Source organism: Sphaeramia orbicularis, chromosome 21 (genome assembly GCF_902148855.1).
Source record: "Sphaeramia orbicularis chromosome 21, fSphaOr1.1, whole genome shotgun sequence".
In the NCBI taxonomy this organism is placed as follows: domain Eukaryota; kingdom Metazoa; phylum Chordata; class Actinopteri; order Kurtiformes; family Apogonidae; genus Sphaeramia; species Sphaeramia orbicularis.
Genome location: NC_043977.1, coordinates 10,387,817 through 10,402,241, shown reverse-complemented (window position 1 = coordinate 10,402,241; position 14,425 = coordinate 10,387,817). Strand labels below are relative to the sequence as shown.

Genomic DNA, 14,425 nt, shown 5'->3' with positions numbered 1-14,425 from the left:
TGAATTCGAGGAAGATGCCATCGATAGAGCTGATTGAGAAACAGGCCCATTTACTGTAGCGTTCAGAGCTGTGGAAACAGAACCAGGACAGATGGGAGTCGTGGATTTAATAGACCACCTTGTAGACTAGAGGACGTAGACGATAGAGACGAGTTTACAGAGTAAAGGTAAAGAGATGTAATCGTCCACAGAACTGTAATAAAGGTGGGGGGTCCACGTGAACAAAGGCCCATCATCAAATAATGAATAAACTTTAGATAAACCTCAGTTGTTCACTTCTGCTGCTTTAATACATTCAACAATATAAAACTGTTATTTCCGACAGTTTCTGGACATCATCATCTGAAAAGTTATTATCACTGCAGGTGTGTGTGTCTGAATATTTCAACCTTGCATTTATACAAACAATACTTGTGTTTTATTGATTCACTAGTAAAACCCATGGAGTTGGATCAATGACAGAGGATCCGATGGAGACACTTGGTTTATGTTCAGTTCATGATAGATTTGACTGAAAAGGTCACTTTTTTTCCTCACTGATTTATGGGCTGAGTTATTATGAAGGTGCAGTGTTCTTCGTCGTCTTGTCGTCTTCATTAGCAATTTCTTCAAACATCTTCTCTGACTGAACTATTGGTCAAATTCATTTCAAATTTCATTTGTAGTTTCCTTGGACAATGTCTATAAAGTTTTTTTTTTTTTTATATTTTAGTGTATTTTCCAGAGCCTCAGTTTCAGGCTCACTGCTTTGAGCCTGTGTTTGAACATTTTATTATTTTTGTTGTACTTTTTAGTGTATTTTAGTGTATTTTCCAGAGCCTCAGTTTCAGACTCACTGCTTCTTGTCTGTGTTTGATTATTTATTATTTTTGTTATATTTTCCATCTCAGCTTCAGGTGTGAAACTGAAACTAAAAATATCCCAAAGTGAGGATGACAGATTGCAGCCGTTTAGTTTCCACAACACTTTCATTATTACACAGTAAACTCAAATAATAAACAGATTTTACATTAAATCCAACACACGAACCTGCCGATAATGACTTTATCAGCAACTTCACATATGGATAAAACTGACGGAAATGAGACTAGGTGACTAAGTGTAAATAATAATATGGGGATGAGAGAATAAAACAGAGTAATAAATAAATAAATAAATAAGTATATATATATATATATATATATATATATATATATATATATATATATATATATATATGTGTGTGTGTGTGTGTGTGTGTATATATATGTATGTGTGTATATACACACATACACACACACATATATATATATATATATATATATATATATATATATATATATGTATGTTTGTGTGTGTGTGTGTGTGTGTGTAAATGCATGTGATAAACACATTTTTACTACATTCAACTCATTGATAAAGTGTTTTGTGTTTTTCTCTTTTACATATAAAATAAAATAGATAGTTCCAGTTTAGAATGAAGATCCAGTTTTTGTTCATTTTTCTGTCTTATGAGGTTCATATTCTGTGGTTTTATCTTTTCTAATGGTTTAATTCTTTTGTGGATTATCTTCAATAAAATGTTCCAGTGTTTCATCGTCTGATCCTGATGTTTAACATCTTTTCACTTCATCTTTTATGATCCTTGTGCTGCTTTGAATTTCACTCTTTATCTGTTGGATTTAGGTTGAATATAAATGTCTCTCAAAGATTAAAACTAATGAACTAGTTTATAGTTTTAATAGAAAATGTGAAATCAGTGGAATCAATAACTGTCACTGTCAATGAAAGTGGAAAGTATTCATGTTTAAGAAGTTTTTATTTGTGAAATATTCTTCATTAATGATCAGGAGAGTTTTAACTATCTCTGAAACCAACATGAACACATGAATAATCCCTTCATGTGTTTGAAACTCACTGACTCCTCGTTTTCTTTGTGTGTTTCTGAGGGTTTTCTCAGTGTTCACGGTACCATCTTTGTTTTCGTCTGTGATTAGTTTTTATTAGTTTATTTGTGAGGGACCATGTACAGAAAACATTAAACACAGAGTACAGATGCATTCTGGCTGATTTCCATTTGTTGTCTCTGTAACAGAAAAGAAGGAAATGAAAACAAAAAACTACACATTTTAAAGGAATCACATACAGTCAAGGTGTAGAAAAGAGTTCAAAGGAAGTGTCAATACTGACAGGGTTGGATTCCTGAAATCCATTTTTATCTCACCAGCCAGTAGGACAGGAGTTATTGGGAAGGCACTGTGTCCAGGGTCTTTGGTGTCTTCATCTTTGTCGTCATCATTTTTGTCGTTGTCTTCATTGTCGCTGTTGTCTTTGGTGCCATCTTTGTTGTTGCCTTCGTTGTCATCTTCGTTGCTGTTGTCGGCTTAGTTGTTATCTTCATCTTAGTTGTTGTCTTCATTGTCGTTGTCTTAGTTGTCGTCTTCAGTGTTGTCTTCATTGTTGTTGACATCTTTGTTGTCGTCTTCATCCTTGTCTTCATCTTTGCTGTCGTCGTTGTCTTTGCTGTCGCCGTCGTCTTTGTTATCATCTTCGTCGTTGTCTTCGTCTTTGTTGTCGTAGTTGTCTTCATTGTTGCCGTCATCTTCGTCGTCCTCATCTTCATCGACTCTAACATAGCAGCAGAACCTGACAACCTCACAAATTCAGCTTATTGATTCTTGATAGAACATGAGGTACGGGAACATTGGAACTATCTTTTTTAGTCTTAGAGGATAAATCTGTAACTTGTGTCGTGTCTTTCAGTTCAGTGGGAGTTTGTTCCATTCTATTATGTCTTTGTAGTTGAAAGATGATCGTCCAAAAGCAGTTTTTCGTAAGGTGGTGCAGCACTACCACCTAGAGGATGAGGTGGAGGTGCAGACTATGAACAGTTCTTAAAACCAGAGATTTGTATAAATGATCACATTTCCAAAGGTTAAAATCTTCTGCTTAATGAGTATGAGATATATTTTGGATTTTCTCCTATCAGTAAAGTTGATAGTTTTTGTCCTACCAAAGTGAAGTCATGATCAGCCATGCCAGTGATTAAACTGGATGGTTTTGTTTATCTGATCTGATTTGTTTGTAAAAATCAAATCAAGGAGAGTTTGAGATGAGCGAGTTCTTTTGGTTGGGTTATTGATCATATGATCCATATTGAACTTGTTGGTATTGTCCTTTAATGTCTGAGTGTTTTATTAGCTCTATGCTGCTAAACTATTTCAGTGTCTTATAGGAAATTAAAAATATATCCTTAGGAGATGGAGTTTGATGAATGACAATCACAGAAAAAGACACTTCAGATGGTAATAAATTTAAATAAATAAATAAATGTCAATACACTGATAAGTGTCTTTTACATAGACTATGACCCTCCTCCTCTGCCTGTAGATATTAGACCCTGGGACATTAAAAACAGCCTGAGTTATTGGACTTAAAGGTTTCAGAGACAGATAAACAATCAAGATTAGAGTTGGTCAAGAGCTGTATTTGTTCTTTTTTTTAGAGACAATGCTCTTAATATTAAAACCTATTGGCTTAATCTTTGCATGGTTTACTATTTGAAAGGGTCATTGCTGTGGCAATGTTACTAGCGTCCTTAGAAATCTGACTGGTGGGCCTCTGCTGGGTTAGGGTTAGAAGGTTAGAAGGGTTACTATTAACCCCAAACCCAGGGGGGACTGGGTAAATGTTAACGTCCAGCTGCTGCATGCTGCTGTTGTACCAGCAGGTCCAGGTTGGCCAGGCAGATGCCGGGCCAATGCCAACCCCCGACCATTGGACTTCTGAGTTCCCACTGTGTGCTGCCCCCCCGTCCGTGGCTGTTGACAGCAGCCAGGACCACCGGCTGCTGTGGGTGCAGTTGTACCGGCTGCGATGACTGCGTTAACCGTTTACCTGAGGTTGTTGGGCTAACGGTGGTAGCCAGGTTACCCGGTTTGGCTATAGAGGTGGTGCTACTTGTGGTGGTCCAACTGGGCCTGGGCTCACCTCCATGTCACCCGCTATAATATTCTGAACAAACCCCCATTCTGTGGTTCTGGGATGGACTTGGCCTCAGGTGGTGTTGGTTTTCAGTGCTCAGAGCCTTTAGATTTAGTCGCATTGATAGTAAAAGTGGACGGCACCAACTATCGCGTGTTCGGGTGGTAAAAGTTGGTTTTAAAGGTGTAAACACAGGTTTAAATGGTTTAATAGATTTAAGACATATCTGCAGAACCTGCCAGTCTGCATCTTCAAAATATAATATAATTCTGTACGTGTTTGCGTCCTGGCATTTCTCCGCCTCCTGTGTGCATCTACCTATTTAAAGCTTCATTTGTCCACAGTTAATTATGGCGTGTCATCATCGTCTTCACGGAGCTCGTTATTAATTGATGAACATCCGAGAGGCCAAAGAGCGCGGCGAGAGTCACCGCCTGAATCCGAACGCCTCCACGCTCATCCATCTTCGGACGCATCGCTGCTTGCTGCTCCCTGAGGAGACGCATGGGGAACGGGATGGAGGAGGTGGCATCTATTATTTTTATCCCCAACACCATCAGCGATAACCTCTGGATGCCTCGCTGCGGCGGCGGCGCTCATGTTTCTCACATGAATCCACTTTGCATGGAGAGTGTAGAGTAACACAAACGCATCACAAATGGCGGAGGAGGGTTTTAATTATCCACCAACGAGGAGGCGGCGGCAGCAGCCTAATCAGGCCTTGTCCGCAAGTCAGAGTGATTGACAAGCGGCGTTTGGCTGAGGATGAGGATGAAGATGCGCCTGTAAACATCCCCGGCGGCGGCGGCGTTAATAAACCCTCCGTTTGCTGATGGACTGACGCTTGGTCCTGACAGTTATGGCTCCTCATGTCAGTCTGACGGCGCTGTCCGCCGCTGTTAAAATGTTATCGGCTTGTTTTCACTTTCCCTCCACGCCAAGGTCTCATTTGTCGTCACATGTGGGGGCGTAAAGCGCCGATGGGATGGCGAGGGAGAAGGCGTATATTTATATTTATATCCACGAGGCCGGATCGAATTATAGGAGCGCAGTGGCGGTTTGACATGTTTCAGACCTGAGAGACTGAGGCACCATGGGAAATAAACCCAACACACTCCTGTATCGATTCAGACGCTTCACAGACCAGACGACCCCAAATTTAACCAACCTCAGAGTCGACTGCGAAGGTTTAACCACGATTAGAGCAGGGCCGATGGATCGGGTCAAGTCCAGACCTGGACCTGTCAAAACGACGCCTCGGCCCAAACACAGGAACGATCAGATGAACGTCTGGTAGAGTCATTAACGGCTCTGTTTAATGAGTCCGATCCACCCACAGATCACATGACTGGCACTGTATTCTACGTCTAATGTCATAGTTAGCAACTATAGTAAATCTGTTAATGATATTTACAGCTACATTTATGTGCATTTTTATAACAGATTTATTTTTTCTTTTTATATTTCAAGTTTCATTTTTGCATGTTTCTGCTTTTTTCAGCACTTTTTATATTTTTGCTGCTGTTAACAGTGAAATTTCCCCACAGTCGGATCAATACAGTCGTAACTTAACGTAACTTAACTTTACTGATCATATCTTAATGTTACTTAACTTAACTTTACTGATCTTAACTTAATTTAACTGATCGTATCTTAACTTGGATCTTGGACATGGTTTTCTGTTGTCTTGTCCCTTGTATTTTAATTTGTTTTATTTTATTTGTATCATTTTGTCGTTTCATGCAGTTTTCGTTTCCTTATCTTTTATCCGACTGACCTGGTTTGAAGATATAGTTTGGTCCTGTTTTTGTTTTTTGTTTTTTTTGTTTTTCCCAGCTGTTTTGCGTCATCAAACTCCTGCAGAATTAACCCAGACATTGTCTAAAACTCCTAATAACAAGTCAAACATGTGGGATTTATGTGTATTTTTTCCAGTCATTGTACCTTAACATTAATATTATTGTTCTTTTCATCTATTTATTTAGTTATTGTGAACATATTGTACACATTTTATTGACATTTGTAATATAAGGGTTATTATTATTATTATTATTATTATTATTATTATTATTTAGTATTCTAATGTGATTATAGCTGTAATCATGTACTCATCTGTTCTGGAGGACTGGTTTGATTCTGTCCATTTTTTTGTTTCTTTTACATCATTTTCTCTTCATTTCATCTAATTATATTTATTAATTACTTATTCATCTTTTACATAATTTATCATCGTCTTTCATAAACTCCACATCTTTTCATTTAATTTCATCTTTAATCTGTTTTATTCTACATCTTCCATCGTTTCCTTTTGTCTTTTTTGCCGTTTTCATTATTCTGCATCATCTGTATTTTTTATCCTGGACGTCATTTTACATTTTTGACGTAATTTTTCAGTTTCGTCTTTTACAGTTTCATTTATTTTTATCATCCGTCTTCTACATCTGTCTTTCTATGATGTCTTTTTATGATGTTTTCCTTTTCCTCTATTTCAACCTCTTTCCATTTTCTTTCATCCTGTTTCTTTTACATCATTTTTTCCTTTTCTTTTTTTTAACTCATCTCTGTCTATTAAATTGTCATGTTTTATTCATCTTTTCCATTTGTCTTTTTTCTGTTTTCTACAGTTTTTTGTCATCTTGCATCTTGTTTTAATCTATTTTATATTCTCATTCTGCTTCTTCCATATTTTACAGCATTGTCGACTTGTTTTGTTGCACATTTATTTATTTACATAATTTCTTTCTTGTACATGTTTTGTCTTTTTACATCTTTATATCATTTTAATCTTTTATGCTGTTTTCATCTCCTGGCGTCTTTTTGTGCATTTTCCATCTTTTTCAACCTCAGGTTTGTGTGTAAGACGGTAATAATTGATTAAATTACTAATGCTTCAGGCAGTTTATAAGAAAAAAAAGAAAAAAAACATGGATTCAATTGATTTAAATGTGGCTGTTTCCTCCTTTCTTTTCTCTTCTGTGACAATAAACTGGAATTGGACACTTTTTCATCATTTTCTGACATTTTTAAAGCCAAATAATGAGTTTATTATTGCAGAAAATGGCCATAGTGTAATAAAATAGGACAAATGTGTATAGTACTAATAAATAGTAATGATATAAAGTAATCATCAGTCTATCTTTGGTTCATTTTGATCTGAACAGGATTTTTGCATCTTAAATCCACTTGCTCATTTTCATTTACTACATTTTACTTCATCATCACTTTAACATCAAAAACCGATCACATATATTAAACAGGATCTGTTTTATTGATTCTGATTCAAGTGCAAATGTTCAGTCATTAATATTGGGTGATTTTAAACCTAATGTGGATGAAAACGTCTATGTTTTTATCGACAGTTTAACTGAACATTGTCAGATTTGGTGCAAACTTTTGAGTCAAACATGAACTGAACTGAAAGTCGAAGCTGCTGTCATCATTTTATTTTATTTAACCCTTTCATGCATGAATTGTAACAACCGCAGTCCAGATTTTTTTCCGGAGGGTTTTTATTCCTCTTTAGTCATGAAAAAAACAAGGCACTTGATTGTTATTTATTTTCATTTCTTATTAACCTTTTTTTCATGTAGTTCCATAAATGTCTACTCATCTGGACCATGAAAAATGTGTTTAACAAACCAATATCACAAAATGATGAAAACTGTGAAATAAAAACATTTTAATGCTGATAATCTGAAGTTTTCTCACATTTTAACATATTTTAATACTAGTTGTGATTCAGTTTATGGAGATAATGTACAAAAAAAAAAAGCTTTTCATTTAAAAAAAATACTGTTAACCCTCTGGTGTCCGGCCTGTAGAGGTTCTTCTAATCACAAAAAGCGCATAATAACACAACAAAAATGTTTTTCATACAGTTTTTATTGTTATTTTTTCCACTTTTTTTGTGTTTCATCAACTTCAGCCATAAACAAAAATACTAAATACTCAATAGCTGTTATATTTTTAACCCTTTAAATGCCATGTTTGTAATGGAAACAAGCCATATGTTTTATGCAAAAACACAAAAAAACTTTTTTCTCCAATATACGAGATATCAATATAGTTGCTATTGATCACTGATAGGAAGTCACATATGGTCTTTCATTGAATTAGTTAAGTTCTCCTCCAGTGAAAGTACCACCCACTTTTTTTTGATTGATCTCCTGCATCCAGACCACAGGACTCTGGACTGTGATTTGAGTTTGTGACCTTTAATCTTGAAGGGTTTCAACAATCATCCGCTCTGAAACTACTGGTTGGATTCATTTCTAATTTTATATCTTCTTTGCAACAATGTCTATAAGATTTGTTCAGTTTTGAGAAATTTAGATTTTTAAATTTTTAATGAGCTTTTGGATATTAAAAATGTGCTTTTACTTGTAATGGTCCATATTTTGATGCTTTATAACATGTAAATGGTTGGAGATATCTATATAGTTCCTATTGATCACTGATATAAGTCATTTATGGACTTTGATTGAATTAGTTGAGTTCTCCTCCAGTTAAAGTACCACCCACTTCTATTGTTAGATTGATCTCCTGCATCCAGACCACAGGATTGGAACGTAGAGACAGAACCAGACAACCTCACAAATTCAACTGGGGATGATTCAGATAGAACATGACGCTGACATACAGGGACACTGGTTGTATGTTTTGTGTTAATAAAAGTGGTTGTGAACAGATGAAGGGGAGGAGGATGAATGTGGTCCTCAGTCTTCCTCACCAGGGAAACTCATTTTTACATCGTCATTAAGTTTTGACCTATTTTTACTGAGTTCAACCGGAGGAAACAGGAGGGAATCCATCACTGTCATCATGAACTCCTTTAAAAGCACAAACATCCCTGTTAATAATACAGAGAACATCCCAACAAACACAGAATCAGGAGGAAATGGACTGGATTCACCTCAAACACACATGGAAACAGGTTCAGTTGGAAATCAACATGTTTCACTACAGATAAGGATAGAAATCAGGGGCATCAAACATATGGTGTGTGGACCAAAACTAGTCCACCATAGGTTTCAATCTGGGCCATGAGATGAATTTATGCAAAAAATGACACTTGATATTAACAATCAAGTGTGTCAAACGCATTTTAATTTTGCTTAATTTTAATGTACTTGTGGAAATGATAAACTGAGGCAGAATATTGGTAAAACTACACTTATTTTTGAAAGGAAGTTTCAGGTTTTTTGGGTTATTCACATTTTTTAAAAAGATAGTTTGTAGAAGTAAAAACTTTCATAATTTAATTTTAATTTTTGCACTAAATTACAGAAAAAAATGTGTTTGTCATTATTTCCATGTTATTGTGTTAGTATTTTACTGGTCTGACCCACTTTAGATGATACTGGTCTAAATGTGGAACCTGAACTAAGTTTGGCGTTCCTGGTGTAAATGTAACCTGTCACATGGTTTTACTACCATAGAAAACCCAGTAAACATCAGTCGACTATGCTGAATTTAATGACCAACTAATCACTAGTCGCAAGTGTTTGCTCCTGGAGGATTCTGTTGGGTTTCTGTAAATTGGCTTAGAGTCTAGTTTCAACCAACTCGATATGTAAAGCGTCATGAGATAACTTTTGTTATGATTCGGCACTATGTAAATAAAATTTTGATTTGATTTTTTAACTAATCGATTATTCATAATGTGTATTAGTTTGTCACAGTTTAGATCTGGATCAATATCAAATGAAATACCTGAAAAGGACTGATGGAGGGCAGGGCAGTGGGCGGGGCAGTGGGTGTCATCCATTCCAGGGTTTAAATGTGGTTTGTTGGATTAAGAGGTCGCTGTCATCGTGGTGTTAATCATCCAGACATGTTTCCTGTGTTGAACATCTGTGGTCTCAGAGCTGATCGGCCGTAATTTAGGCTTTGGACTGAAAACACACATAACACCACAACAACACAACTACACAACAACGCAACTACACAACCCATCACTCTGCCTGAACCACTTTTCTTCACTTTCCCCTTGAAATCAGCCTCAGAGGAAACCAGTGCAGAGGAGATTTGAGTTCATGTGGATGTTCTGGTCCAATCAGGACGGTTTTATTAACCCTTCAGTATTCGACTCATAGAGGTCCTTTAATCACCTAAAGCACATAATCTGCTCAGTACAGTGGTAATGTCAAAATGTTTTTCATAGTTTGTTTTTGCCGCCGCCTTTTTTTTTTAACTTTTTTTTTTTTTTTTCATCAAATGGAGCCATAAACAAAAATACCAAATTCTCAGTAACTGTCATATTTTTAACTCTTTAAAGGCCATGTTTGAAAATGTTTTGATGCAAAAAACACAAAAAAAATTTGTTTTTTCAGTATTCTACATACAAATTCGATTATATATGTTCTTGATTTTTTTTTTTTTTTTTGTCATTCTGGTATATGTCAATGATTAACACCAACATTGGTTAATATGCGTTATTATTTTTTGAACTAGGTCAAATGTTAAATGCTAAAATGTGTCTGTGTGCGTTTTGTACTCACTTGGTGAAAGGGTGTTAGTGTAGGAATTTAACATGTTTATAATGTGCTGATTTTAGTGGATGGGTCAGAATTTAAAAAAAAAAAAAAAAATTACACAAAAATGAACAACTTTTGAATTCTGACCTAAAATAATATAAATGTTATAAAATAACATGGCCTTTTATAAGTGTGCATGATACGCTTGCCCACATACCAGAAGGTTAAACTACTATGGATGCTCATCAGTGTTCACAGTCGTGGTGTTAGTATCAGGGTTCAGTGTTTTATCTTAACCCTGTTCCTTCAGGTTCTTCTGAGACGTGCCTGACCTTCACATTCCATTCTACTGTTTGACCTTTGACCTCTGTGGTGTTTTGGGAAGTGTTCCCTGATGTAGGCTGTGTCATAGTTTTAACATTTCAAAATGCATCTGATGAAGGATAAAGGACAGGTTTGTGAATCTTTTTGGTTCAGATGGTGTTTGGAAGAATCTGAGGCAGAAAATCAGCTGGTTTCAGATGTTTCAGTGACTGAAACATCCGACAAAATTGTCTGTTAACATTGACTCCTCCACCACAGTTCTGACCCGGTCTTGGTTGTGTTCAAGTGTTTGTGTGTTTACATTATGGTTGTGTTCTGGAGTCTGTTGGATTTCAGGTGGGGTTTTTTTCTGTTTTGGTCCAAACTGAAAACTCCAAATGTTGTTTTTCATAAGCAAAAATGCACAAATACAAGGATCTGGACAATCACAAGAACAGCTCTAAGAAGTTTTTTCTTCTTTTAGTGCTTTATTTATTGGACAGGGACTTTGTACATTAACTCACATTTTTGTAAATAAACAAACCCAAACACTTGCAGCGTCCTGTTTGTAAAGGGTTAATTCACTGTTTGAGGCGTCGTTTTCCATCATAAACTCAGACGTGTCCTGTGTGTCCTTTATTTTCCAGATACCTGTAACGGCCCGTTAGCGTCCACATTACCGCAGTCGTCCTTCCAGAGCTCGTCACAGTCGTCCGCCAGTTATGCCGCTCACAACGCCAAGGTCAATAGGCGAGACGGTGAGTACCAATGTTAACAGTAACGCTAACACCAACGCTAATACCAATGTAAACACTAATACTAATGCAAACTCTAACACCAATGCTAGCACTAACGGCAACACAAACACGAACGTCAACACAAACGCCATCGCTAATACCAATGCCAGCACTAATATCAATGCTAACACTAATGCCTTCCCTACCACTAACACCAGTGCCAACACTAATTCCAATCCTAACACCAACGCCAACACAAACACCAATGTCAACACTAATGCCAACACTAATACCAATGCCAGCATTAATACCAATGCCAGCACTGACGCTAATGCCAGTGCTAACATCAATGCCAACACTTATACCAATGCTAACACCAATGCCATCACTAACACTAACGCCAACACTAAGACCAATGCCAGCACTAATACCAAAGATAACACCAATGCCAACACTAACTCTCATGCTAATACCAGTGCTAACACCAATGCCAACACCAATCCCAACACTAACACCAATGCTAACGCTAACACAAAGGAACCCGTGACACTCAGGGAAATGAACATTGACAAATTTAACACAAAAAGACGATGGTTGAACCCATTTTAATGAGGTTATTGGATGTTTTGTGTCAGACTCTGATTATTATTTAATGCAGGGTGTTTTTGTGTGTTTTATTATTTTGTGACTGGAGGGATTTGAACTGAGCACAGTGATAGAAATAAAGGCTTTAGCTACAGTTTGGAGGAATTTAAGGATCTGACCTACAAATAAACCAGTTCTCACCGGTTTGTCTCATGATCATATGATACTGGCTTTAACGTATTAATATTATTGTGTTTTATCAGGATGTTTCAGGACTTTTCAGCTTCATCGTCTGCTTTAAAACAACTTTTACATGTTTAACTAGTCATTTTCGTTCACAAAACTGACACTAATGTTCTGTTAAACTTAGATTGATCAATTATTTGACAAATATTTGACCATCAATTATTACTTTTACGAATATTTTAAGAATAAAACGCTCCAAATTGCAAGAGTCCACCTTTTTAAATGTGATATTTCCCATTTTATTTCCTCTTCTGTGACAATAAACTGAAACTCTTTGGATTGTGGATCAAATACGAAATATGGTTTGATGATTTTCTGATTTTATAAGCTAAATGTTTAGCTTTAGTCGAGGTTCAGTCCAGTTCAGGAGGTTTTAAGGAGGTTCCAGGTGGACTTCAGGATCTAGGTCTATGTACCTGCTCCTCTACCTGACAATCTCAGCCTTTTTATCATCTATTATTCATTGAAACACTCGTAAAATGAATTAAAATCCAACCTCCTGCAGATGTTTTTGCATCTGATCCAGGTTTAGTTTTAACTAAACAACATGATGCATGTTTAATCACATAAAAGTCATATTAGATCCAATTATTGTAACATTTCATTAGGTTTAAACACATCATAACATCACAAATAGACTCATATGGACTGAAAGAAAACTAGATCATCACTGTCAAACTCATGTTGGTTCAGGTTCCACTTTCGGACAAATATGATATAAAACCCATAAAACGATAAGACAATCTATAAATAATGACAAATACAAATTTATCTCTCTGTTTTAGAGTAAAAAAGTAAAATTAAATTATGAAAATTTTGCATCTACAAACTATCCTTTAAAATATTTGAATGAAATGAACAACCTGCAATTTCTTTGACCAGTATTCTGCCGCAGTTTATCATTTCCACGTGTATGTTATAACTTACAGATCACAGTGGGTCTACTAATGCACAAAACATTAAGTAATTTTAAGAAAATTAAGAAACATCAGCACAAGTAACAAAAAAAATAATAAAAAACAACACTTAAGAACAAAATAAAGAATAACAGGAATAAAACTTGTGCACAAATGAACAACATTTTGATAAACAAGACCAAAATCAACAGGAACAAACACAAAAATAACAAAAAGCCACCAAATATGATCAAATTAAGCAATAACAAGAACAAAACAGGCACAAAAATTAACAAAACATTAACAAAAAGTTAAAATGACACTTATTTCTCTTTACACATTTCAGTTTGTTCATATTTGTTCATGTTATTCACATTTTATCGTTAAAGAATAGTTTGTAAATGTAAATATATTCTTGTAATTTTAATTTTTACACTAAAATAAACAGATAAATGTGTATTTGTCATTATTTATAGGTTATTCTGTTTTTATTTTACTGTCTGATCTACTTTAGATCATATTGGTCTGAATGTGCAACCTAAACTAACATGATTTCATCTTCATTTATTGTTAATATATTTTCAGTGTGATTGTGTTTCATAAATCCATCCCATAGGCGGGATTGGACTCTTTGGCAGCTGGTTTTGGCCCACAGACCGTATGTTTGACACCCCTGGGTTAAAGCATTCGTCCTCAGTGTGTCCTCTGTGTCCCCAGAGTCCGGCGGCTGGTCTCCCATGGTAACGGACAGGGAGCCCTGGCTGCAGGTGGACCTGCGGGACCGTGTGGAGGTGACGGCGGTGGCCACACAGGGACGCCACCACAGCTCGGACTGGGTCAGCAGGTATATGCTGCTGTACAGCGACACGGGCCAGGCCTGGAAACAGTACCGGCAGGACGACGGCCTCGGGGTGAGTGGACGCATACACTGTAGGCATTTACACTGATGGGGGCAGGACTTAAGGTGGCCTGGGACGTCAATCACACTCACAGTTGATGTGTTTTTATATCATACATCAGCTCATTATCTGTTAAAGGTTAAAGGAAAAACTCTCAGTGCTGTCGCATTAGTCCAGGTGATAAGTTCTGACCTGTAGTTTTGTTGTGAAAGCGGTGATGGAAGTGGCGGCGTTGGCGGCAGCGTGCACAGACATATGGACATGGGAACAGTTTCCAGCTGGAATCAGCAGTTTGAGGCTGATTCTCACCTCGTCACAGA

General features: G+C 36.5%; 1 protein-coding gene across 1 annotated transcript in view; it reads left to right on the top strand.

Moving 5' to 3' along the window:
• The window catches only part of LOC115412490 (contactin-associated protein-like 5), a 108,996-nt gene that overhangs the window by 33,004 nt on the left and 61,567 nt on the right, over positions 1 to 14,425 (top strand). The window contains exons 2-3 of the mRNA XM_030125023.1: positions 11,390 to 11,500; positions 13,924 to 14,117. Of these exons, the coding sequence (XP_029980883.1) occupies positions 11,390 to 11,500; positions 13,924 to 14,117 (305 nt within the window). The remainder of the gene's footprint in view (positions 1 to 11,389; positions 11,501 to 13,923; positions 14,118 to 14,425) is intronic.